The sequence below is a fragment of the Pavona decussata genome, unplaced genomic scaffold, assembly GCF_977016875.1.
Source record: "Pavona decussata unplaced genomic scaffold, jaPavDecu1.1 SCAFFOLD_223, whole genome shotgun sequence".
Lineage (NCBI taxonomy): Eukaryota > Metazoa > Cnidaria > Anthozoa > Scleractinia > Agariciidae > Pavona > Pavona decussata.
This window is the reverse complement of record NW_028145628.1, coordinates 3,998,835-4,024,845: the sequence shown is the minus strand read 5'-3', so window position 1 is coordinate 4,024,845 and position 26,011 is coordinate 3,998,835. Positions and strand designations below refer to the sequence as shown.

The 26,011-nt window shown below is 39.2% G+C and overlaps 1 protein-coding gene across 1 annotated transcript in view; it reads right to left on the bottom strand.

Moving 5' to 3' along the window:
* Positions 1-4,168: 4,168 nt before the first annotated feature.
* The window catches only part of LOC146459257 (A disintegrin and metalloproteinase with thrombospondin motifs 9-like), a 70,975-nt gene continuing 49,132 nt past the window's right edge, over positions 4,169-26,011 (bottom strand). The window contains exons 35-64 of the mRNA XM_085089806.1: positions 25,797-25,958; positions 25,546-25,695; positions 25,109-25,270; positions 24,691-24,840; positions 24,182-24,331; positions 23,232-23,381; positions 22,690-22,839; positions 22,297-22,443; positions 22,065-22,214; positions 21,677-21,826; positions 21,378-21,527; positions 21,028-21,177; positions 20,279-20,428; positions 19,788-19,937; positions 18,589-18,738; positions 17,878-18,036; positions 17,325-17,477; positions 17,052-17,231; positions 16,367-16,537; positions 16,036-16,218; positions 14,790-14,960; positions 14,214-14,369; positions 13,516-13,657; positions 12,838-12,929; positions 12,539-12,633; positions 12,284-12,420; positions 11,733-11,827; positions 8,906-9,010; positions 8,701-8,791; positions 4,169-7,868 (exon numbers count right to left, since the gene is read on the bottom strand). Coding sequence (XP_084945932.1) covers positions 7,858-7,868; positions 8,701-8,791; positions 8,906-9,010; positions 11,733-11,827; positions 12,284-12,420; positions 12,539-12,633; positions 12,838-12,929; positions 13,516-13,657; positions 14,214-14,369; positions 14,790-14,960; positions 16,036-16,218; positions 16,367-16,537; positions 17,052-17,231; positions 17,325-17,477; positions 17,878-18,036; positions 18,589-18,738; positions 19,788-19,937; positions 20,279-20,428; positions 21,028-21,177; positions 21,378-21,527; positions 21,677-21,826; positions 22,065-22,214; positions 22,297-22,443; positions 22,690-22,839; positions 23,232-23,381; positions 24,182-24,331; positions 24,691-24,840; positions 25,109-25,270; positions 25,546-25,695; positions 25,797-25,958 — 4,212 coding nt within the window. The 3' untranslated portion in view covers positions 4,169-7,857. The remainder of the gene's footprint in view (positions 7,869-8,700; positions 8,792-8,905; positions 9,011-11,732; positions 11,828-12,283; positions 12,421-12,538; positions 12,634-12,837; positions 12,930-13,515; positions 13,658-14,213; positions 14,370-14,789; positions 14,961-16,035; positions 16,219-16,366; positions 16,538-17,051; positions 17,232-17,324; positions 17,478-17,877; positions 18,037-18,588; positions 18,739-19,787; positions 19,938-20,278; positions 20,429-21,027; positions 21,178-21,377; positions 21,528-21,676; positions 21,827-22,064; positions 22,215-22,296; positions 22,444-22,689; positions 22,840-23,231; positions 23,382-24,181; positions 24,332-24,690; positions 24,841-25,108; positions 25,271-25,545; positions 25,696-25,796; positions 25,959-26,011) is intronic.

The window sequence follows — 26,011 nt, the reverse complement described above, 5'->3', positions numbered from 1 at the left end:
AGCCAATCAGCGCGCGGAAATTTGGACAGTTATTGTAAAATCATCATTTGATTTATTCATTAAACCTGGATTAAATTCTGCTCTCTCCTAGAAGGGATGTTTTTGTCACTATTGTGGCGGCCATATTGTTTACATGTTTTAAACTCAACTGTGCCGTTTTCGAAAAGAAAATTAACCATTTGAAGCGCTAAACCGAAAGAATAGCTTCTAAGAAGCACTCGACAGTTAAAACGGTGGAAATTGGAGAGTTCCTGGCGAAGGAATCATGCTTTGTTTGACAGTTTTGGAACCACGATGAGAGAGGATGAGGTCATTGATGAGCTAAAACACACATCACATCACTTTGTCGAATTGATACTTAAACGTTACTGGAAATCCACTTCTCATGGCAGGAAAGTTATTTTCAATATTCTTGTGCGTGTGTTTAATTCAAAAGTGGGAACAGGATGTAATTCTTTCAAGTGGCTTCACCTTTAAGGATCTAAGAGCTTCCACGCACAAATGAAAATATTTTACACTGTCAAAACACTGAGCTATTTTCGAAAATAAGTTAGTTATTATTTACACAAGAAACGCCCGATTTATCTGATATTCATAACCTCCCTTAGCTCAATCTATGGATTCTCCTAGGAGTATAAAGTCCTTGTAATGTTTGCAGTTTCAGGGGTTTGGTGGTTTATCCCAACATTAGCGTCTAGCTGGTGCTTTTCTTTATTCTGCAAACCTATTTGCTCAACAATGTGTCGAACTTGCAAAGAGTACATTCACCTCGATCACTTCTGCAGTAAAACGGTAACTCTAAGTTTTCGCTTGTCACACAACGCTTCTCCAAATAAATAGCCTGTCACGCAAAATTCATTACGTAACGTAATCGCAAATAATCACAAAACTACACGGTAACGCTTCTAAGAAACCGCCGGGGTACCCAACGTATTTCCGCAATATTTTGTGATGCTCCTATCCATTAAGATGTCACAAATTGGCAATCCGTCACGCTACGCTCTCCCCGAAGATCACGCAACTTTCCCCATGAAAAAAATTTCCTACATCTTCCCTAACTAGCGTCTCATTTCTAAGCTACTAAGGGGTGCCTTGATCACAAATCCTTTGTAACAGAGGGTTCTGTTACATGTTGCATTACAATTCACAGGACAAAAAAGAAGAATGAATTGCAACAAACTTGGACCTGTCTTCCTTTTTTGTTGGTGCTTGGCTGCCCTTGGTTCGTTTCACTTGTTTTTTGTTCTTCTATTCTTGTAAGTGCTGCATACACTCGAAGGCTTAGTCTGTTCTCAAAGTCACACCCTCTAAAATTATCCTGCAATTGAGATCAGGCCTGTAGCAAGGCTAAAACAACTGAGGGGGCTTAGCAAAATGGTTAAACAAAACTTTTTTGTACGTAAGATCACCAGAATTCGTGCCGATATCGATATGATCGATGTGGATGCTACAGTACCCATTGACTCTGAAGTGGGAGATGGTAGTACATTCAGCGCCTTCCACCCTCTTACCGAGAGTGATGTATGTGCCCTCATTCAGAAGCCAGCGAAGAAGACTTGCCCCCTGGATCTTATGCCAACCTCACTGGTTGTTGGTTGTCTCGACGTGCTCCTCTCTGTCATCACACGCATAGTTAATTCATCGCTGTCCTCGGGCTACTTCCCCGCTGAGTGGAAGGTAGCCCTTGTAAGCCCCCTTCTAAAGAAGGCTGGCCTTGATCCGGTGTTCAAGAACCTACGACTTGTTAGTAATCTTCAATTTCTATCAAAACTGACAGAACGCGCTGTATTTGATCAGACGTGCAATCACATGATGAATTTTGGCCTGTTTCCCCTTTTTCAGTCTGCATATAGAAAATTCCACAGTACTGAGACTGCACTCCTATGGGTCCAGAATGACATACTAATGAATATGAACCGCCAGCATGCGACACTTTTAGTTCTTCTAGATCTCAGTGCGGCTTTTGACACGGTAGACCACAAAATCTTACTTCATCGCCTACATTCAAGTCTTGGCATCACAGGAACGGCTCTGAAGTGGTTTGAATCGTACCTTTCCAACCGATTACGACGCGTGTTTTCAGGGGGCTGTCTCCCTGACAGTATAAAGTTACCACATGGTGTCCCTCAAGGCTCATGTTTGGGACCCCTGCTATTTACCATCTATTCTAGCAAGTTATTTGAGGTGATAAAAGATCATCTCCCTGTAGCACACGCATACGCAGATGATACACAACTCTACTTGTCATTCAAGCCTGACACCTCATCAAGCCAATCTGAAGCAATTGAAGCAATGGAACTTTGCATAAAGGTAATCAGAGCATGGATGACTACTGACAAGTTAAAGTTGAATGACGACAAAACTGAATTCTTAATAATTGGTACACGACAACAGCTTAGCAAAGTTCATATCGAGAAATGATCGGTCGGTGGTGTCAGCGCGGCTCCTGTTATTTCTGCAAGAAACCTTGGAACTTGGTTTGACACCAACCTCAGTTTAGTGACGCACATTACTAACACATATAAAGCTGCTTTCTACCATTCGCATAATATAAGACGTATCAGGAAGTTTCTTACGATGGAGTCTACCAAGGTGTTAGTGCATGCCTTCATAATGGGACGCATTGATTATTGTAATAGTCAGGCTCCTCTATGGTTTATCGACCACTCATATTAATAAGCTGCAACTCGTGCAAAATGCAGCTGCCAGGCTGATTTGTTCAACTCCGCGCTTTAGCCATGTTACTCCCGTGTTATTTTCTTTACATTGGCTACCAGTCAAATTTAGAATTGATTTTAAGATTTTAATAATTACTTTTAAAGCCATACATGGCCAAGCACCTGATTACATTTGTAATCTCGTTAATGTTAGGAATTTTTCCACGTATGGTCTTCGCTCAAATTCTGAACTTTTGTTAGTACCACCATCCACGAAAACGAAGAAGACACTCGGTGACAGGGCTTTTACTGCTGCTGCACCATCACTGTGGAATAAACTGCCGAGCGCAATAAGGGACAAGGATAATCTTACACGTTTTAAGTCCAAATTGAAGACATTTTTATTTAGACTTGCTTACAATACGATGTAAGGACTGTAAGAATTGTAAATAACTATTTTTAATTAATTATTTTTTTTAATTTTTTACATATACAATTTGTTAGGCGCATTTGATCATATGCACTTGCTAATTTGCGCCATACAAATATTAATTATTATTATTATTATTATTATTATTATTATTATTATTATTATTATGTTTTTGCGATCTATACAATGCATAATTAGGCAATCAAAGTATTGTGAGCATTGTAAAACTTGTAAAGGTTGTTTGTATTGTAAGGTGTGCAATTGTTAGTACTGCAAATATCGTAAGCATATATTGTAAGTATTGTAAGTACAGTACTGTAATTATCGTGAATAGTGTAAGTAGTGTTTAGTACTGTATTGTGTGTCAAGTAATGAGAGTTGTTAAATTTGGATGCAGACTAAAGAATTTTAAAATGGCTTTCATTTTTAATAAGGTCTATACTTTAAGGTTTAATCCGGCACGCTCCCAAAATTCACTTAGAACTTCTACACACGTTTATATAGAATTTAAGCTGTTAGATGAAACATTCTTCATTTAAAGCCTATTCTCTGACTAAGTTGATAAATTTGTTTTTTCTCATTTGATTAATTTAGACCCGTCACTGCATCTGCTGACAGATCCAGCAGAGGAGCGCAAGATCTTGAAAGAAGTAAAAAATATAACGTCTCAAGGATTGAAAAAGCCTGACAAAATGAAGAGGACAGCTTCATCGATTCTCAAACCAAACGGATCAGAAAATCATCCTTTGCTAAGCAAGCGTCCTAAAGTGCTCAATAAGCCACATTCCAAAAGTTCTATTTCTTCATCCGACGAGGACCCAGTCCAATCGCGACAGCATGGTATTTCTCGACCCGGGACCACCCCTGGTCGGTCTATTCCCGTTCAAGGAAGTTCGAGGACTCCTGGGTTCAGCTTTGGCGATGGTAGGAAGGTGATTGTGAAGAAATCAGTAACGAAGCTCAATACGGAAAACAAGAAGAAGAGGAAACTTTTGAAACCAGTCAACAATGCTTCAATTTTGGGTGTGAAACTTTAGTACAAACTTTAATAATGTGCGTTAGAAATTGCTTTGGTTGGCTGTCATTTACCAGTGCGATACAACAATTAAATTTACATAACGGTAACAGTTCGTTAGCAGTTACCAAGGGTACAGGAATTATAGATCTTACGTATTTATTGAGTAACAAAGTAATAATATAAATACCACAGGGACAGTAGAACACATTACGCGCCAATAAATTAATATTAAAAAAAAAAAAGAAAAAAGAAAAAAAGAATTACACGTGGAAGGATGAGGCGTCTTCTCTATACAGTCAACTTTTCCAGAACATATTTAGGATTCACTCTATTAATAAAATCTTGGAGGAGGAGTGCTTCTTCGTTCAACATTTTCTTATAAATGTAATACTGTATATTAAATAAAAGTGTGTAGTTGAATTTTTTGTTCAATGATGTAGGGCTATTGAGATTTCCAAAGAGTGTCGCTTCCGTGCTTGGAGCAAACGTAGGGCCGTTTGTGTCATTAAAATACTGGACAACCTTCTCAGAGAAAAGTTTGGTGAAATGGCAATGAATGAATGTGTGATCAATGGAGTCGAGATCTCCACAGTATAAACACTCGCCATCTGCTTTGATTCCAAATCTTAAAAGTTCTGTCCTTGTCACCACCGTCCTGTGTAAAAATTTAAATTGTAACTTTCTCAATTTCATTTCTTTACAGTTTGTTTTGACCGACTTGGAGATCGATATCCAACTGTTCTCATCACTCTGAACGGTTTTATCGCATCTTTTCTCACCTGTTTCTTCCTCGGTATATAAACAAGTGGCGATATTCCAAGTGATTGAATAATTAATACTCCGCCAAACAAAGTTAAATCACGGGAACTCCATATGTCTAGATTGGATGGTAATTTTTTGCATTTTATATCAATGACAAAATTTTGATGGTCATTTCCTTTTTTGTCATAAGAGGTCATAAGATAAAATAAAGTCTAGGAACCTCGTCGGCCCGTTAACCCATTTCAGTTGGAGCGGTGTATTTCTATTATTAGCACTTTCTCCAAGCCACATTGCCTTTGTTTTCTCTTTGTTTAGGCTAAGACCCGAGATACAACCAAAATCAATAACGATTGATACCGCGTTTTCAACTGACTATATAAGGTTTGTGTCATCCGCAAACTGGCTTGCCTAATAGCTGGGCAATGGGGTTTGCTATAAACAGTGAGCTTGACAGTTTCTGGAGTGCGAAAATGTCTGTTTATTGGCTGCTTCTGAAAAGTTCTGAAAATGAATAAGTGTTCACGGTTGGAGTAAACGAACAGTAATACGGTAACAATAACGGTATAATGGCAATACGATTTAGAGATGAAGGACAAATAGGACATTTTCACTATGGCGTCATTTGACTACAACCACCAGAATCCTTCAGTTTTTTGTTTTCTCATGCTAATTAGAGCTATTGTTCTTTGCTCTCCAATGGTATTACAAAATTTGAATTTGAAAAGGAAAATAAAATGAATTCTGGTAGTTGTAGTCAAATGACCCCATCATGAAAATAGCCTTTTGAAATTAACTTGAACATTCAACCCAGTGGGTAATTCAGCTCAAACAAACACTTCATCAGATAAATTTCAACTTTAACTTTTATTTTCATATGATATATTTAAACTCTGTACAGGCACACTAGTCACCAAAACGAGGCGAGCTAGTTTAAATAAATAAATTTCAACTGTATGTATAAATGTATATATAAATCTCTACATTCTCTTTGTGGTTTAATATCACCTACCGTATTTGCATTAAGACATTTTTGATACTTAATAACATTTATGATAGACATTCTTGCTATATGACTGCATTACAAAAATCAGGCGTTGTGTAAAATGTCATTCGCTTTTTAATGTAAAATAAAAATTTCTTTCATTAGGCTAATAATAAATATAGAAATCTTTCAATGCAGCTCATTGAAATCAGCTCGTTGAAATATGTACAACTTTTGCGATAATTATCTTTTGTTGGTTATTCAGGCATCTAGACTAGTGAAGAAACAACAACTACACGTGAAAAAGGCGGTAATTAGAGCGATGAGTGTCGCATTGGTTTTGCTGTACCACACTCTGTGATGGGTTAGCACGACGCGCGCCACTTTCTCAACCAATAAGGTTGGCGCGTTTTTCCGCGTATGACGCCGGTCAAATGTATTTAGTTTGAATTCTGGTTGGCTTATCGCGTTGTTCACGTCTGGTGTGATTGGCAAGGATAAGTATTTCGGCGTTGCTCTTACGACACTCAATTAAAAATCGTTATAAAATTTTAGATTTGCAATAATGTAGATTAGAACTGAAATGAACTGTAATCCGACAAGAAAGCAATAATATTAGCTATTAACTGCAGTTTCTTTTTGTAACACACTTCAAATAACTGATCCTCTTAGAAAAGCAACTTGTCCTAACGAAAATACTTTCGGCTGCGAGTAGGCGAACTAACTCTTAAATAATCTACATATTTCATTAATGTTAGCATTGCTAGTAAGTACTTTTTCAATCCATTAAAAAAAATAATGAAAATAATTGTGTTGGCGAACGCTCTTTGTATTTCGAAAAAGTAGAAGTAATTACCAAACTAACAAGAAAAACAATATTTTACCACTTGAAAATGTAATTCATATCTTCGCGCCGTCGTGTAATACCCTCTATATTAAATTTTCTTTTACCATTATAATTTAAATGCAAATTCGTGTTTAAAATAGGACATTATGAATTTATTACAAAACAGCCATATCTCGCTATACTAAAGTGTAAGTCTTGACCGTTTTAAGGAAAACTTGAAAAGAACATGGCCTAATAATTATTGTATCGACTTGTTTATTTTAATCTTATTTAATTTTGCCACACCTTCAAAAGTTCTTAATTTAAATTAGTTTTCTGTAGTCCACGTATGACTAACAAACACAAATGATATATTACGTTGTATTCCGTTAATATTTTACGCTTTCTCTTGTGCCAAGCTAAGTTTGCCGCCAACCCGCAAGAAGAAAATCCAAGCTCAATTTTAGCAACCAATCGATATTAAGAGATAACACAGTGTCGGACTCAGCAAAACAAGTCGGGTGACATCTTTTGACTCAACGAATCGACATCCTTTCCAAAAAACTTAAATTAAAGCCAATTTCGTTTGCTGTTGGCGCGGCATCAGCGGTTGGCATTTTATCTCTTTCTTGTTAAGTTCAAAAACCATTTTTATATCAAAATATCTACTCCCATAACACATCATTTTGAGACGAAGGATCAGCCTTAACTCTGTTCTCTTTACGTGTCATAATTAGATCAGCCTTAATCTATTCCGTCAATATTTCAAGACGCGTTCACTCTTACTCCAATCTCGTCCCTAGGGCAGCTCTGGGGACAAGGTTACTCTTCATACTAAGCAAGCATATTCACGCATGTTTAAGACGTCGACAATGACCTTTTAAAAATGAAACGTCCTACAACGGCCACTACATGTAACAGAAAGATATAAAACGAAACGCAAAATACAAATCATGATGCAATTTAATCTGCGTGCATCCAGTTTCGTGTCGTTTGTCTCTTCCGTGTTAAATCTTTTACAAACATTTGCAATAAACAATAAATACTTCCATATAACTTTTAAGATGACAGATTGTCCGAATGAAATGAAAATATTTTACCTTTAAATGGAATAAATTCTAAAAAGCCTATGAACAGAAATATGTACACCTATTATAAAACAGACTAAATTATTCTCAATCCTCAGGTGGCATCTGAAAAAGAACATTTATGCAAGATCAGCAAGCTTAACAACCAAACCACATATTGGGTGTTGTTTAAGATAATTATGGGGCGTAGCTTACCCGTTTCTCCCCCCCCCCCCCCCGCCCCTTAGTTTTCCTCGGAATTTGACCCTATTTGTATAATTTTCCAATAGTTGTAGCCTGCGTGGGAGGCGCTAGAATGGGGAAGGGAGAGGGGAAAATTGGGCGCGCGAGAAACGCGCGGCGCGAGGGAGAGGTTTAAGGTTAGGGTTAGACCTGAAGCCAGATTCACAAAGCACTGCCAAGTTAAGATATATCTTAAGTATTGAGGATGATGAATTATTCAGTCAAGGAAAATCAGAGTTCTTCCAACAACAGCCGAACTCATGACCTTCCGATTACAAGTTCGGATGACCTACTACTGAGCTACAGGGCCCAGTTGTTCAAAGCCCGATTAAGCTAATCCTGGGTTAACGTGAACTTTGATTGGAGTATATTTACTAATCCATAAGGATTCGTCCAAACGATTTTTGTCCCTAAGTCTTGCCTTAAACTTTTCTTTACCATTAACTTAAAATGAGCCTTTAAAGTCATTTTTAACGAGCGAGATGAAAACCTCGGTTAACTTTTAATCGTGGATTAGCGTTAATGGGCTCTCGAACAACCCGGCCCAGGAGACTCGAGGGAACTAAGGCCATGCATCCTAGTTGAGTTTTCACCGCTCGTTGCGTCGGTCTTCGGCCCATTAGGATCCTTCACCATGCGCGCAGGAAATTAAAACTTCTTGTACCCAGGGAGTAAATCTTAAGAGATTGGAGTCTGCTAATGAGACATAAATTACCTTCCACAAGTTGAACTTGTAGCCCTACATCTTCTTCAGGGCTGCAGGTGCCGCACAACCCTCCACATTTACCTATAACTTGAAGGCCCTCCTGCAGTAAAACAGTAATGAATTTAACAACGAAACAAAGCACGTTTTCTGCTGAAAAACAACACAGAGCGGAATATACAAGATCAATAAAATGTACTGACTCGAACATACTCACCGGATATCTATAGATAATTTGAGAATACGCCAGCCCAGTTGATCCCCACATTACTTTGGAGATTAATCTGATGCCAGTTGCTTTTAAATTGATACTAAAACGACCCTGAAAAAATAAAATAAAAAAGTTTAAAATTTGTGCTCTGTTTTTTTGGTGTCAAAACACTTCAGCCTACCAAGAGTGATTTGAGTTTCTATAAGTAAAACAAAAGTAATAGTATAAGTAACCAATCACAACTCGAAGCAAATATATTTACCGGTGTCGAAAGCGGAAAAGAAAACTTCAGGCAAATAACAATTGGTTTTAGTTTTGCTTCTCGTTGGTTGAAAAAATGGCGCGATTTTTGCCGGCCATTTACAGAAACGTGGTAAAATAAAACTAACGCCAACGGAAAAAAAATTGGATTTTAATCCAACATACCCGGATATATTTTTGAGTACACTCCGACACCTCTCGTCTCAGAGGTGTTGGTTTGTACATTAATAAATCTCTGAAGTTTACAGTTATTGAAAAAACATCTAATGAGGCCTTCTAGGCGCTATGGATTGAAATCCAATCCTCACAAAAAAGCAACATCATTTGTGGTATTATATAATTATAGACAGCATAATTCTCCGCAAAGGTTCCAAGAATATTTTTACGACACTCTTGAGAAACTAATAGCTTCAAACAAATCAGTTCATATTATGGGCGACTTCAACATAAATCTCCTCCACGCCGAAAGCTCCTGCAATGGTCAGGAATTTTTACTTATTCTTTTATTGCAACTATTGATAAACCAACATGTGTACATAACAGCTCTGCCACCTTAATCGACAATATTTTGACTAACAATGTTGATGCTAATATCACCAGTGGCAATATTGTCTCAGCGACCATTTTTTACAGTTGTTGAGAAAGCAAAAGCGAAGAGATTTTTCTGGTTTTGCACACTGTCTGGTCTCGTCGAGATACACGTTCCTTTGAAAACTCTCTCAAAACGCAAGATAAAGCAGTTTAAAAAACATGCATAACCAATGGCCTCAAAAAAATCTATCAAAGTGAAAACTGAATTCTCTTTTTCAATCAGGGGATTTTTCACAATATAAACTCTATAGAAATAAAATTTCTGCTCTTACTAGGTTGAGTAACAAGAATTATTATCAAGCATTCTTTGCTGACAATCTGAATAACATGAAGAACACCTGGAATGGCATAAATAGCCTTATCAACGACAAAAAGAAAAAATCACGGGCTATTTTTTACAAAAACGACACCCTTGTTAAATCACAGTATGGCTTTCGTGAAAAGCATTCCACTCAACCAAGACTTGACTCAACACGCTGTTATTGACATTGTTGATATCATGCAAGACAATATGGACCTAAAATTATTTACTTGTGGCATCTTTTTAGATTTAAAAAAGGCCTTCGATACCGTCAGTCATTCAATCTTGCTAAAAAAAAGCTTAATCACTATGGTATCAGGGGCATCATTAATGACTGTTTTTTTTTCGTACCTTCTTGGCCGTTCACAAGTGACTGAAGTAGATTCTAACTTATCCACCATTAGTAAGATCTCGTGTGGTGTCCGCAAGGCTCTGTTCTAAGCCCTTTCTTATTTCTGATTTATATTAATGATTTTCACAACTCTTCAGCGAAATTTTCGTTTTACCTTTTTGCAGATGACACAAGTTTGTTGTATGCCGAAAAAAATGTTAAGTCTCTTGAAGAAACGTTCAATAACGAACTAGTTTTAAAAGTCTCGGATTGGCTCAATGCAAATAAGCCAACATTAAATGTTACAAAATCAGACTTTGTTATGTTTCGTCCTTACCGACGTAAGATGGACCATTCGGTCAATATTTAAATGTTTGATAATAGTAGTCACTTTCTTGCTTCCCTTGAGTGTAAGAATCATGTAAAAATTCTAGGTGTCTTACTGGACAGTCATTTGAGCTGGAAATACCACATTGACAATGTAACTTAAAATAAGTAGAATTATTAAAGTAATTGCCCGTCTTAGGCACCTCGTCCCTTTTACAACTCTATGAAGTATTTACCGTTCTTTGATACTGCCCTATCTGTCCTATGGTTTGGCTGCTTGGGTCCAAGCTGCCAAATCCCATCTACAAAAAATCCTCGTGCCACAAAAACGTGCTCTTCGGTTGATGTATTTCTCTGAACCCAGAGCGCATGCGGTGCCTTTATTTACCTCCTCAAAAATCCTCCCTTTAAATATGTTATACGTTAAAAGAGTCTCCTCAATAATGTTCGACGTCTCATGTTTAACTGTTTCCACTAACATTACAAATATTTTCATTAAAGACAATGAAAAGCATAATCATGAGACCAGGTTTTCTTTTTTATAATAACCCATCGAGACTGAGTCATTCCAAAACCAAGGTTCTTTTGCTAGGTACGGTGCTAAGCTTTGGAATTTCATTTGCAATAAACTTCGTCAACTCCCCAAGAGTTCTTTGGAAAAACATATCAATGACATGTTATTCTCGTTATTAGAGGCCGAGGACGATTATGATGAACCGCCCATATATACTGCTTCAAAAAATAGTGATCTTTCGGACGGACACACAGTTTCATTTATATACTGAAAATCTTATTTAGTTTAGTTTATCAGCTGAATTTACTTGTTACAAGTGGTTGATTTTGTAAATTCATTATATACGTTTGTACATGTTTTTTATTTACGTAATTTATCACTGACTGCTGTACTACTTATCTCCACCCGCCTCGACTAGAACCTGCTGTTTGCGGGCGGAACTAAACCTTATGTAAATGACAGAGTGTTAATAATAATAAAGTGTAAGTGTAAAGTGTGCAATTCTCACCTGTGGACAATTTCCTTGAGCGCTGTAGCAATCCCCCGCTGTCCCGTATGGTGGCGGATTGAGACCTCTTGTTGATGCAAACGTTTTATCCTCCGCTGAAAGGTAACGAAACACACTTTGAAGATTACAACTATTCGATACCTAAACATTTTGGCACAAATACAAGGCCATTAAAACGAATTTAAATGCGTACAGAAGAACAAACTAGCACCAGTTTGGCAAAAAAGTCAATTCCTAGTTAAAGAAATAATCGATGCCGTGCTGCCTCCTCGTCCTCAGCCGGGAATCATTGTTATAACAAATGAAACAACAACGTTCTCAAGAAAGTGTTAGTCTTGATACGTGCCTAGTATGTTCTTATAGTTTTGACCTTACAAAAAAGCGTACATTACGTCAATTCACTTGATGCTTATCAACTTAATAGCCCTGAAAGCGAGCATTTTTTTTTGGCAAAGCTTCGTACGTCTCCCGGGCTATTCCAACAAGTTAGGTCCTCTCACAGTTTCTCTAGGCATAATAACAAATTGTTTGTAGTGTTTGGGGCGACTTACCAATAATTCGCATAGATGTCAAATCTAATCTGATTTTTGTGAAGTAAGAGCCACCTGACACCTTATAATCTTCATCCTCACAGTCACATTCTTCAAAGTGCGAACCATTAAACGGACAACTCCAAGCATTCCGCAACCTGAAAAAAGAAAAATATTTATTCCTTAAAAAATCCAATATTATATGGTAGGCAGAGGCCAAGGATAAAGCCTTTCGATACAAGCTAAAACTCTACTTTACGCAAAAATACGACTTACCTTTTAGGGTAAATTTCTGCGAAGTTATCAGTAGGACCTGTTTTGAGTGTAATATACTCCTTAGGCTCTTCGGACATCATTGCGTGACAATACACCTGATAGAAATACAGTAGACATAGTGATTAAACCTTGCAAAGTCTTCATTTACGAATAGGTTTAAGGCACATTAGCAGAAGAATTATTGAAAATTGTCTTCTCAGTATAGCGGTTTTTCGATTTAGGGTTACACTGTTGTTTGTAAAGGAACAACGAATGAATTTTAAGCCATCGTATAGATAGCGATGCTCAGCGTAGTTTACCTGAAGTTCCTTTCCTTGAATTATTAAGGTTTGTTCGCCATCAGCTTGCAATCCGCTGATTAACTGGACTTCTTTACAAGTTGTGGGCGGACCTTAAAATAAAACAAGGAACATCTTATTAACCTGTGCGGCCAAAGGTTCACATGCTTTGATCGTCATTATCATCATCTTTATTTATTTACACACGGAATAACTTTCATAAAAATGCTCTTTTAGAGAGCCGTGTTAAAGATACAATATGTCATACAATATGGAAAATAGGAGTAATAAGGCTTAGGTATATATGAATAAATTACAAATATAATACAATTTGGAAAACATATAATAAAACATAGATCTAAATCTGGAAGCCCGACAAAGAGCATTCTTTCCAGCACTCAACGGAATAAAAGTTTTGTATTGAAACACCAACGAATATTTCAATAAATGCACACCATGGTCAGTGTATGTATTGCAAACAATAAAAAAGGTAACAATAAATAAATAAATAAATAAATAAATAAATAAGTAAATAAATAAATAAACAAATAAGGAATGCAAGCTACCAAAAATACTGTTTTCAATGCGCAACAGGATTTTGTATTCCTCTTGAAATCAACACCACACTTGCCCAGTTATCAACACTACAATAGCGTGCGCACGTATTGAGTGCCTATATTAATGTGCTGCAAAACTCACATGCATTCATTTGACACACACGTGATGGGTCCGGTTTGCTTGATGTAGGCGTTGTGCAGTATTCGTCACCAAGGTAAGTTCCGTTTCTAGCCAAGCACTTGACAGCTCTTCTCATGATACCTTGGCCACAAGTAACAGAGCACTAGGAGAATAAAATTGGTTGACGTAAGCCTTAGCAAGTGATGGAAACCTACAATGTAACAGACGGAAATCTTTGATCTAGGCAAGATTCAAACTCAAGACCTCTGTGTTAAGATCCTCTAGCGCTGTAACAGGATGAACTACGAGGTAAGTTGGGAGAGGGTTGTGAAAGTTACTTATGCGAGAGTAGACCAGGGAACTGTTGTTGGTCAAATTGACTGACATTTCTAAATCCTGAGCAGAAGTCCTCATTACAGAAGGGTAACTGGTCCATCGTAAATTTTTCACATCCACCATTTTCTTTGGTTGTTAGCTTGTTTAGCAAGAGAATGAAGAGAGTGATTTCAAATTGGCTTTGGTGTTGCTTCGCAGTGCTCTTTGATCGGTTGGCAAAGCAACCTTCTTATCCTAAGGCAAACCAAACCAAAACGAATCATAACCTGCCCATATTCTTCGATTTCGGATTGGTTCATGGCTTTGTTTTCGTCTGTTGTGTTCGACCAGAGTAGTAAGTTTTTGTTTTTACCAACAAATGTAATCGCTCTATATTGCATTACCTGAGACCAGGGCCCTACTCGCCAGAACAGAAATCCACCGCACTTTCCCATGTTACACGGCCGCCATACGGGAGGCTTCGTTCTCTTGTCACACCCCGTGCCACCAACACACTCCACTATCCTGTACTGATAACCGTGTGCACAAGTTCTAGAGCACTGTGGGCGCAGAGACACACCAACGTTAATGTAAAGAACAAGGATGTTAATTTCGAAGAAAAAAAAGATTCCCGTCTCCCTTTGAAAAACGACATTAGCTTTTAGTTTTGGGATTGGGATATAACTTAGCGCTCCATGAAGTATGGAAATATTTGTTACACAAAAAATCCATGACATCCTTTTGGACGCCGAAGTATTCTTAAACCAAAACAAAGCCAAATCAGTTGTTGTGTCCCAGATAAAATGACAATTTCGACAAAACTTAGCCTTCAGATTAATCTTGAAAGAAAACTTCTCTGTGCTTGCGAAAGTAGCCAGGGAAGAGCTAACCATAACCTACTATCTTGTTGTCTTTAGCTACAGTCTCATCTCCAATAACCTGAGTCTGGAAACTAAAGAGGTTAGGGCTTCATCACTTACCACTGACCAGTCACCGTGTTTCCACTTGGCTGGACATTTGGACCCATAGCACACAGAAGCATTTTCTGGTCTGGAGGCGGGGTTACACAGCGTGTCGCTGACTTTACTTGCAGACAAGTCGACACACCATACGTCACGTGACTTCTGGCCGTAACCACAAGAACTAGAACACTAAAATTAGAAAGTGAGACAAAAAGGTTAGTGACCCGGCTACTCATTTCACGTACTACATACATTACGGTCAAGAGTAAGGTACGTAAGGTTAAGTGAGCAGCCTACGCCCATTCCAATTGAATGGATGAGCCAAGTCAGAGGTTGCTTGTTCTTTTGAGGTAATTGTTGTGTGAGTTAACACGTCAATGAGTGACTTTGACAGAAGGCCTGCATACAGTCAGGTAGGGTGTTGTGGAGTTAGTGGGGACGTGAATAAGAAAGTACGACGGAGTAGGAAAGAACTATTTTCCACGCGTTTTATTTTCTTGATCGTTTATTCGTTCAGTGTATTTCGCTGGTGAAACTAGAAGGTCGTTTAGCACCAGGAAAAAGGAACATGTTAGAAACGTAAAAATGTGTGCCAAAAGTTCTAATGTGGCTATCAGGCTTGGTCCAAAACCACAAGATTGACTTTGAGAATACCTCAATCATTAACAAGTCGAATTATCGCCACCTTAAGACCCTTGAGTCCTAGAATACCGCGAAAACTGTTGACGCTGACAATAACTCATGCCCACTCCCTAATCTTATTCTTCTTAACAAATAATGTTTTTCACACTTATCACCCGTTTTGCATATTTTATGTATTTATTAGTCCTCGTTTCATATTCTCTTCATATTTCATCCGTTGAAGACAACAGGACGGTTGTCGAAAGTTCATGTCTTTTCAATTTTTAACCAGACAACGTTTTAAAATTTTTAATCACCACACGTTACACGATCATCTGGGTGAACGATACATTTATGTCAACATTCCCAGTGCATTATGCCTTAATACCCACGGCCAGTTGCCAGCTAACCTCGTAGCTCATTTGGTGAGAGCGCTGGTGATCTACTCAAGAGGTCGTGGGTTCAAATCCCGCCGAGGTCAAAGATTTTCTTTGGCATCGGCAACCCACATTTCCTGGGCTAGGATGACTGGGGAACTAGTAGGACAGTAGTCCTCACGGCACCTAATAAACATATTTTCATTCCATTCCCCAGTGTAATCCCGTACTGTGTTTCACTTAACAGGGATGTGTTGACATCATACCTCAGTCCATGTCGAAGTCTGCCACTGGTATTGATTAGGAAGAGCTGGGCATCTTCTTTTGTTACATGGCTGTTTATCTAATGGTCGCGTGTTACGGTCACAAAACGTATCAACCTTGTACTCTAACGCGTGAAGACATCTGATGGCTCGGTCTTTTGTTCCCTCTCCACAAGTTGCTGAACACTAACAAAACAAATAGAAATGTTCTCCTTAAAACGATCAAGCGGAATGATCCAGAAAAAATTCCGAAACTAAAATAAGGCCTCCTTAATAAAATACATCCCTGCTTAAATCTGAACACATTAACCCTTTTCTAAACAGTTGGTCTTACCTCGCTCCACAGGCCGATCTCCCACCCACCGCACCGACGTTTCTTGTTGCAGGACCGCTGTGTCCTGGGCTTACGTTCGCTGGCGCAGTATTCATCCGGGACTCTTGCTCCGTTTTTAGTACTGCACCATACGTCACGCGTCTTGTCACCAACACCACAATAAACTGAGCACTGTTATTCAGTTTGAAACATAAAATATGACATAATTTAGAGCAAACTGAAACATCGCAACAACAACAACAACAACAAGTTACAATAACGATAACGACAATTAACACTCCACCATACATTTTGAGACTTGTCATCGATATCACAGACTAGTATAATTTAAAAGACAAAAAATAAAAATAAAAGTTAAAAGCCAACACTAACACCACAGCCACAATAAAAATCCATCAATTTATTATACTGTGGTATCGAAATGGTTTTCAACTAAAAATTCTAAATCAAAACCAATCGACTCACTCATAATAACCATCTTATAACTTGGGGGAAAAAATCGCGGGAAAACACATTCGAACAAATCACAGTTAGTTCTGTTTTGTTTTAATTGGTTGATAAAAAGGCGCGAGCTTTTAAGCCAAACAGAGAGCATGGTAAAGCTACACCAAAGCAAATACGGATTCGCTTGGGCATTTGATTATAAACCACTAAATACTTGCGCAATTGACGAATGCATGCTCACCTTAGTCCACTCGCCTTTACGCCATCTGGCCTGTGGGACACATGCCTTCACAATGCAATCCTCTTGACCAGTGGGTCTTAGCTTCCTGTCACAAGCGGAATCTTGCACTCGTTTACGGGTGATCATTGAGAAACAGCCAACAGCTCTTCTTTTGGTTCCGGATCCGCAAGTACGAGAACACTACAAGAAGTATAACATATGTTGGATGAGGCTTTGGAATGGACAAGAGTCGGTGATAGGGATTAAGATGGATGTTAATTTGTAAGGCAATACCTGAGTCCACCGTCCCGTGTTCCACCTTGGGCAGAGTCCAAGGTCACATCTGGCCGTCGTAACAGGTTTGGTTGTTTCATCACATGACGCGTTTACTCCGCTGACACATTGGATGTTTCGTTGCTTGATTCCATTGCCACAGGTTACTGAACACTTTAAAACAAATCGCAGAACAGTTGTTAAACAAGCGAGTTATTACTCAAATTTTGAACTTGTCACTTTAAGGATCATCGTTAACTTACTTTTTGACAAGATTCTGTGAAAACTACGGGATTTTCCCTCTTTCTTTTCGTTCATATCACATGTTGTCAGAGAAGAACAGAAGACAAACCTTTCCCAAAAAGAAGGCCAAATCCAAACCCACATTACCTGAAGGAATAAGGGGGTTAGTTTCTAAAGAAAACCCTGGCGCTGCGTCGGTGGGGAGTGGAAACCAAAGTTTAGTTTCATCAACAGATGAGGGAATTTGCTCACCGTAAAGATAACATAAAATACAATATTGTGTTTCGAAAGAAGACGAACTTCATTGCTTATGTAAAACGAGTGTCCTTACCTCGGTCCAGTCCCCAATCTTCCAATGTGGACACTGTCCCAGATTACAGTTCGCTCGCTCTGCTGGCTTAGTTTCAGGGTCACAAGCGGAGCTCTTTCCAGTTTCCCCGCGGCACTCAACCAATCGCTCCTTGACTCCTTCACCACAAGACGCTGAACACTGCAAATTGGACGACATTTCTTAGGGTGTGGTTTAACTAGGAATATTGTTTCTCTCAATGTGCTAAACTGGAAATTACACACTTTCAGAGGTAAATATTGCGTCATAGTAGCAAACATCTTTTTTAACTCGACTTGATTCAAAACGATGTTCTCGTCTCCGAGAAGCCAAATTTGTTACCAAAACTCATGTGTTTTGTGAATCTGAGACGGTAAATATTCGCGTCTACCGCAATGCTTTCTTAATCTTGTCTCCACACTGAAATCCTTTTCCTCAGCGCCAAGGATGACGGATCATGCATCAGTAGCGCTGACCAAAAGAGCGCAGCTGTGGGGACAAGAATATGTCTCCTTGCAGTCCCACAACAAAAGGCATTTGTTTTAAATAAAAAAAAAATACATTTCCATGACAACGTTTTAATTGACTTAAAAATGGCGAAAGCGCGTGATTTTCTTGCTGGAGAATTCATGAAGTAAACGAGTGTCTCCTCCCTTTCCAGCTTCTACTAAGTTACAGCTTGATTGTAAGAGAGGCGTCGAAATACAGTCATACCTCTGACCACAGTGCAATTCTCCACTGTGGGCAGGAACTAAGGTTGCACTTCGCAGATGTGGCAGGTTTTGTTTTGGGGTCACATTTGTTTGTTCCTTCGCTGCACTGGACGGTCCTCGTTTTAAGTCCATCGCCACAAGTCACTGTACACTAGAGAAAGATAACCAAGACGTTAAATTAAAACAAACAAACAAACAAACAAAAACAACAACACAAACAACCCCATAACTAGCAACAACAACAAAAAACAGATAATGAAAGTTTGTAAAAGTTTTAATTTTTAGCTTTTTTTCCCAATTAATTTTAGTTGAGTAAGTCGGGAAGAATCCGCGACCTGTATAAACTGCACCGTATCAAGAGGTCACACGCTATTGGGCGGTCAGTTGTGAAAGTTTCAAACATTACTTATTGTAATTTTAACCTCTATTTAGCGGTCATGGCCACCCGTTGCCAAGTCCGAACGAGCTAGTTCTATTGTCTTGACTTGTATTTTAAACGGTCACTTTGTAACAGGAAACCACTCAAATACAGTAACAAATAGCCTGCCAGGTCATTGAATTCCGTGTTTTCACAAATAATTAAGTCACCGGGAAATAATGTATTCACTGGAAGGCACTTTGTGGTCCGACAGTCTTCTCAGCATTGCATGTCGAATTCCTCTTTCATTAATTTTCTTTTAACCAGTTAAACGAGAAGTTGTTCCCTTGAAAATGATGTACATGTTTACACGGTTCCCCTTAATGATGGCCCTTCCCAGTTTGCGACCTGTATTTTAAAAGCGGTCACGTAGCCATCCCCCGAAGGAGGCCGCGCCTAATACAATGGTATTCTTTTATGGTATTGTCTCATATGGTTGGACCTTTGGTGTACAAATAAATAACGATTGGAACTTACGTACTTAGAACGGAAGAGGCGTGGACGGTAAAAGCAGACAAAACAAAGATTGCTGTATACCGCCTCTGTTCACGCGTGAAAGATGGAAACTTCGTCAGGGACATTTGTTCAAGTCGCTAGAAAGTAGAAGTTTTGGCAAAGCGTTTTCAACAGACAGCACCCTAGTCTGAAAAACTGTCCTTAAAATATTCGTTTCTAACGAAAACGAACGATAACGCATAATCGTGAACAAGAACTGAAAACAAGCATTCCCCTGACCCCACTCTCCTGAAATTCAATGCTACGGTCATAGTAGAACCACTCACCTGACCCCACTCCCCTGCTTCCCACACAGGACACGCATCAAGGGCACACTTTGTTGTTGATGCTGGTTTGATTGCCACGTCACACGGGACATCTAGTCTGCTGCACGTGATCGCACGTTGTTTTACACCACTTCCACACGTGAGAGAGCACTGTAACGATCGATATTTTGAGAATTGTCAACATTAAACACAGTTTGACAGAATTTGAGGAAACACAAGGCCCTTTCTCAACAATAATTATAATAAATGTAATTCATTGACTCTTATAGGTTATATAAATTATTTGTCTTCTCTGCTTTATAAATAAAAAACTTCCCTATTTCATTCGAGAACTTACTGAATGGAAGGGAATTCTCGGTTTTCGTTGTGAACTGAGAACTGTAATTTGGTGTTTAATAGTTGTTGCAAAAACATCCCGTATTGAGGCGAGAATCACTGAGGGTTTTTGCTGGCTTCCAGTTGATTTTGGTTCAACATGAAGATTCTCGTACCTTGCTCCATTCGCCTTTTCTCCATTCAGGACAGGATCCGGGGCTACATCGAGAAACAGTTTCAGGTTTTGATCTGGAATCACAGTTGTTTACTCCTCCACTGCAGAACACTGTACGCCTTCTGAAACCATCTCCACAGGTAACTGAACACTGTAAATTAAAAAAAAAAACTAATGAGAGTTGTAAGAAGTGACAAACGTAGAGGAAGAGAGTATAACGCCGTTGTGGACGTATCTCTCTGTGGCAACCAACAGACTATTGACACTAAATATCTGTTACGAAGACATTAAACGTCTCAGAAATAACTGACCTCAAAATTTCGTGCTTACAGTGGAAAACTAATTCCTTTTATTTTCGACAAATATGTCATTCAGAGTGCGAAATAGGACCAGCTAACAACAACTCGTAAATTCGAGTACTTAGATTCTGTTCCCTAAAAATATCTGCAACTTCAATTTTCTGCTTACATATCATTTGAACAGATCAAACTTTGTTAGCTTACACAAATATGACTCTTAAAGGTCACAGAACGACTTGGAAAGACACTTAAAAACATTTTAAGTATTGATCTTAAGTGTTCTTGTTGGGTGCTTCTCATTTCTACTTTGATTCACTTGTCTCTCATTACCCATGTACATAAATGGTGATGGCGAACCCCTGGAGAAACCAAACAGAAAACCGACAAGCTCTTGAGCTGTGCTTCCAGACCAGGTTAAATAAACCTTAAATTAAGTTTAAATTCAGCGTACCTGTCCCCACTCGCCAACTTTCCATTCGGGACAGGAGCCAAGGTTACAACGGGATGTTACTGGCGGTTTGGTTCTGGATTCACATCTGACATCTGATCTGCTGCATTTGACTTCTCGTTGTTTCGTGCCATTTCCACAAGTAACAGAACACTGAGACATAATCAGAAGATAATTCCGATTTAATATGGCGATCCGGCCAAGGAACAGGAACACGCAATCTAACATTTGTTTGTTCTTATTTCAAGTATGCGAGTCTTCAACAAGAAACATAAACGCGTTAAGTATGTGGTATGTGCGTCTTCAACCAGGTAGAGAAGTTAAAACCGAAAGTAACTTAAAATTCAGCGCACCTGCCCCCACTCGCCAACTCTCCATTCGGGGCATAAGCCAAGGTTACAATTGGATGTAGCTTGCGGTTTTCCTCTGGAGTCGCATGGGACATCTGATCTGCTGCATTTGGCTTCTCGTTGTTTTATTCCATCTCCACAAGTAACGGAACACTGGGAAACAATCAAAAGGCAATGCCGAGTTACTATGACAACCGAGCCATGGCGCAGGTCTAAACAATCTAGAATTTGTCTGGGCTCAAGCATGTGCTTCTTCAAATAAGATGAAATAAACACCGAAAGTAATACTTAATTCAGCGTACCTGTCCCCACTCGCCAACTCTCCATTCAGGGCACATGCCAAGGTTACAAGGGGACGTAACTTGTGGTTTGAATCTGGATTCACATCTGACATCTGATCTGCTGCATTTGACTTCTCGTTGTTTAGTGCCATCTCCACAAGTAACAGAACACTGGGAAACAATCAGAACACCTGCTGAGTTACTATGACAACCAGGCCATAGCGTAGGTCTAAACAATGTAGAATTTGTCTGTTCTAAAAATAAGTATGTCAGTCTTCAACCAAGGAAAAAAACCTCTTTTATATGTGCTTCTTCAACTAGGTTATAAAACAAACAATACACAAAACAAAACCAAAAAATCAGCAAACAAACAAAAAAACAACCTAAAATAACTTAAAATTCAGCGTACCTGTCCCCACTCGCCAACTTTCCATTCCGGACAGGAGCCAAGGTTACAACTGGTTATAACTTGTGGTTTGGTTCTGGAGTCACATGGGACATCTAATCTGCTGCATTTAACTGCTCGTTGTTTTATTCCATCCCCACAAGTAACAGAACACTGGGGAACAATCAGAGCACAATGCCGAGTTACAAAGGTGATCAGGTCGAGGAACAGGTCTCAAGTACTGATGTGAACCTACCTGGCTCCAATCTTTAACTTTCCACTCAGGACAGGAACCAAGGTTACATGAAGTACTAGATTGCGGTTGCGATCTAACATCACATTTCCCTCTTACACTGCACTTGACGGTACGTGTTTTTGTTCCATTTCCACATGATACTGAACACTAAGAAACGAAAAACAGAATATCTCACGGTGTTATAAGGCAAATTGTTTTTCGTATTCTATTTATATTTCATAAAACAATTCTATCGGAGTACTAGTTTACGCCGGTTTTCACCGCGCGCGCGTTCTTTGGAGTAAATATATATGACGCCAAGAAGGCACACGATTTAGCTTTGATCCTCAGGTCCAAGGTAGCAGGCTGGAGTCCTGTATTTTTTGTGAAAAACAGAAAAAAAATGTTTATCACCTGACTCCATCTTCCAACATTCCACTCTGGACAGGAACCAAGGTAACATCTGGCAGTGGAGTGAGGTTGGGTTCTAGCGTTACAGTTTCCTTTCCCTCCAGTGCATTCAACTGCGCGGGTTCTCGCTCCATTTCCACAAGTCACTGAACACTGTAAAAGAAGAAATAATTTAGTAATCCTCTTTCTGTACCACTTATCTCTCATGCTCATCCCTCCTTGACGGCTCCCGTCTCTTCCCTTCATCCCCCCATAAATACCATTATCCGACTTCCCACCCCTAACAAATACCGGTTTACCTCACTTCTCACCCATCCCTCCCCCACCTCCTCAAAAACCGTTTCATCCCGCCTCCAACCCTCTCTTCCCCCATCTCCCAGGTACTCGTAGTAAATATTTTTATCGGAATATCCAGTTATCGACTTTTGTCGACACTTATTGCATGACCGAGCTTCAAAAATCCCTATAATCCATGTTTCTCTTTAATTCCACGAAATTGCCGTTTCTCGGCCAAGAAAACATTTTCAGTGAATACGAATGTTTACCTCGCTCCAACGTCCTGTTCTCCACACAGGACACCTGCCCATATTACAAATACTGTACACGTCTGGCTTGCTTCTGTAATCGCATCGGTAATTTCTAACGGTACATTTAACTGTACGCCTTCTCCATCCTCTTCCACAAGTAACAGAACACTGCAAAAAATCGCAAAAATAATCAGCACATTTGAAATTTTTTGGCGACACTTCAGTAGTAGTTTAAGTTCGGACAACGGCAACAGCAACAAGTAATAATACGTTTTATTCGGGAAGAGAACGATATTTTAGCAGGTCAAAATATTGGACACGGAGCGTTGTTTTCAGCTGTATTAATTACTACAGTGGAGCGTTTATTTATATGACGTCAATTTCAACCACTTAATAAATTCTGAATTCCTACATCGATAATAAGAAAGGAGTATATACTTTTCATTTATATTTACTCTTGCGTCAACTGTCGCTTTCTGAAATACCTTTTCTCACCAGTTACAAGGTCCAGTACCATTTGGTGAAATTAAATTTCGAATCATCAACATAGTCGTCTTTATCTTCGTTAGTTTACGAGAATCCCACACTCACTTATATTTCCTTCCTCAGTGTAAATTAATTTTCAACCTCCTTTTCACATTGATTATCTGAGTGACTTTCCTCTTTAATCCACACACATTTCCGTCACCTTAAAAGGTTGGCACACAGCCAGGAGGGTACAAGTCCCCCGGGACTTCGTCTTCTTAAAAGAACTAATCCCAGGGACTGGTTCCATCTTCGTCACTTTCCACTACATACCTCAAAGGAAACATCTTTGAACGTACTATCTATCCTCCGTTCAATAGCCTTTCTAATAGCAAATTTATCGGGCATGGGAGTGGGATTTGGGGGGGGGGGGGGGGGAAGGGGGGATTATTACGGTTGATAAACACATTCAAGCAATACTGAAGATCACTATTGGAATTCACCTGTTGCCAGTCTCCTACTTTCCACTCCGCACACGGTCCAAGGTCACACACGGCTCTGTTCGCTGGTTTGGTTTTAACATCGCATTGGGAGTTGAAGCTGTTGCAATTCACTGCACGAGTTCTTATCCCACTTCCACAAGTCTTTGAACACTGAAAAGCAGACAAGCCCGATTAGAGAAACCAGAAAAATATTTTTTTTGCGTCCTTTCAACTTGCGTTTCCATATATCTTGAATGTAGTTTGTTACGTAAAAAAAAAAACACTAATGAACAGTGAAGCAAAATAGTACTTTGTTGACGAAACAAAAGTTATTTACGTATGTTATGATCCACCCATACAATAGTTTTCTTAAACGGTTCGCCAGTGGAAAGAATAAAAGTGTTGAGTACAATTTGATTACCTTACAAAAGTACGACAAGAAAAAGCCACATTTTATGGGTGCACAGTGACTGGTCACAGAAAGCCAAAGATAAAGGTTTCAAGGTATAGTAGTGTCATAATATTTTCACCTCTCCCCAGCTGCCTGTTGTCCACTGTGGACATACCCCAAGGTTACATGGTGCTGTGGTTTGTGGCTTTGTACTCGGGTCACAACTGAGGTCTTTATCACTGCACTCTACAAAACGTTGTTTTACCCCTAAACCACAAGTCACGGAACACTGAGGATAAAGACAGACAACGGCATTGTTACTGTAAGATTCTCTTCAAAAAGGAAACTAAACACTTGACTAAAGCCAAGAACAGCATAGAAAACACTTATTTCGACATATTAAGATTTGTACTTGGCTACGAGGCTTGGGGGAATAAAACAACATAAATTACATTGCGGTTCAGAGATGGATAATTTATTTCTTTTGTTTTATTTCCCTAAGCCTCGTAGCCAAGTACAAATTTTAATTTTTCGAAATTGGTCTATTGACTTCTTACTCTTCCCCAGTCTCCCGCCATCCACGTAGGACACGATCTGATATTACACGCTTCTTTAGTGGCGGGTTTGTTTTCCTCGCTACATCCGGGACTCAACTGGCCATTTGTCAATCTGCAATTCACGCCACGTTCCCTGACACCGTTACCACAGGAAACTGAGCACTAGAGACAAAAAACGAAAATGAAATGAAAACTTATAATACACTACCAAGCACACACACCTTATCATCCAAACACGCATTCTTTTCCTGAAAGGGATTATTTTTCATCGTGGTAGAATATAATAAACTAATCGTTTTTCTCACTACAAAGTCACTTAAGTTGCAGATCACGTCGTTTGGACTGCTTACTGCTAGTCCTATTAGGCGATGAGGTCGACTAATCACGTTTCAGTATTTATATGACGAATAGAAGTTCGGATATGTTTGGTTGTTTACCTCTCTCCAGGGGCCGCTCGTCCACTGTGGACATGCCCCAAGGTTACATGGTGCTGTGGTTTGTGGTTTTGTACTCGTCTCACAACTGAAGTCTTTATCGCTGCACTCCAATGAACGTTGCTTCACTCCTGAACCACAAGTCACCGAGCACTATTAATAGAAACAAAAGCAGACACAATACCTTAGTGCTTCATACAATGAAGAACAACAAATAAAGTAAAAAGTTGGGCATTTTATAAATCATCACTTACTTCGCCCCAGTCTCCTGCCATCCATTGAGGGCATGGTCTGTTGTTGCATACTTCATTACCTGCAGGTTTGTTTTCCTCGTTACAGTGGGGACTTGTCTGGCCATTTCTTAATCTGCAAGCGACGCTTCGCTGCCTGATACCTTCCCCGCAGGAAACTGAACACTAAGGAATAAAGAAAATGTATCTCAAATCTATCGGTCTTGCTCGCCTCACCT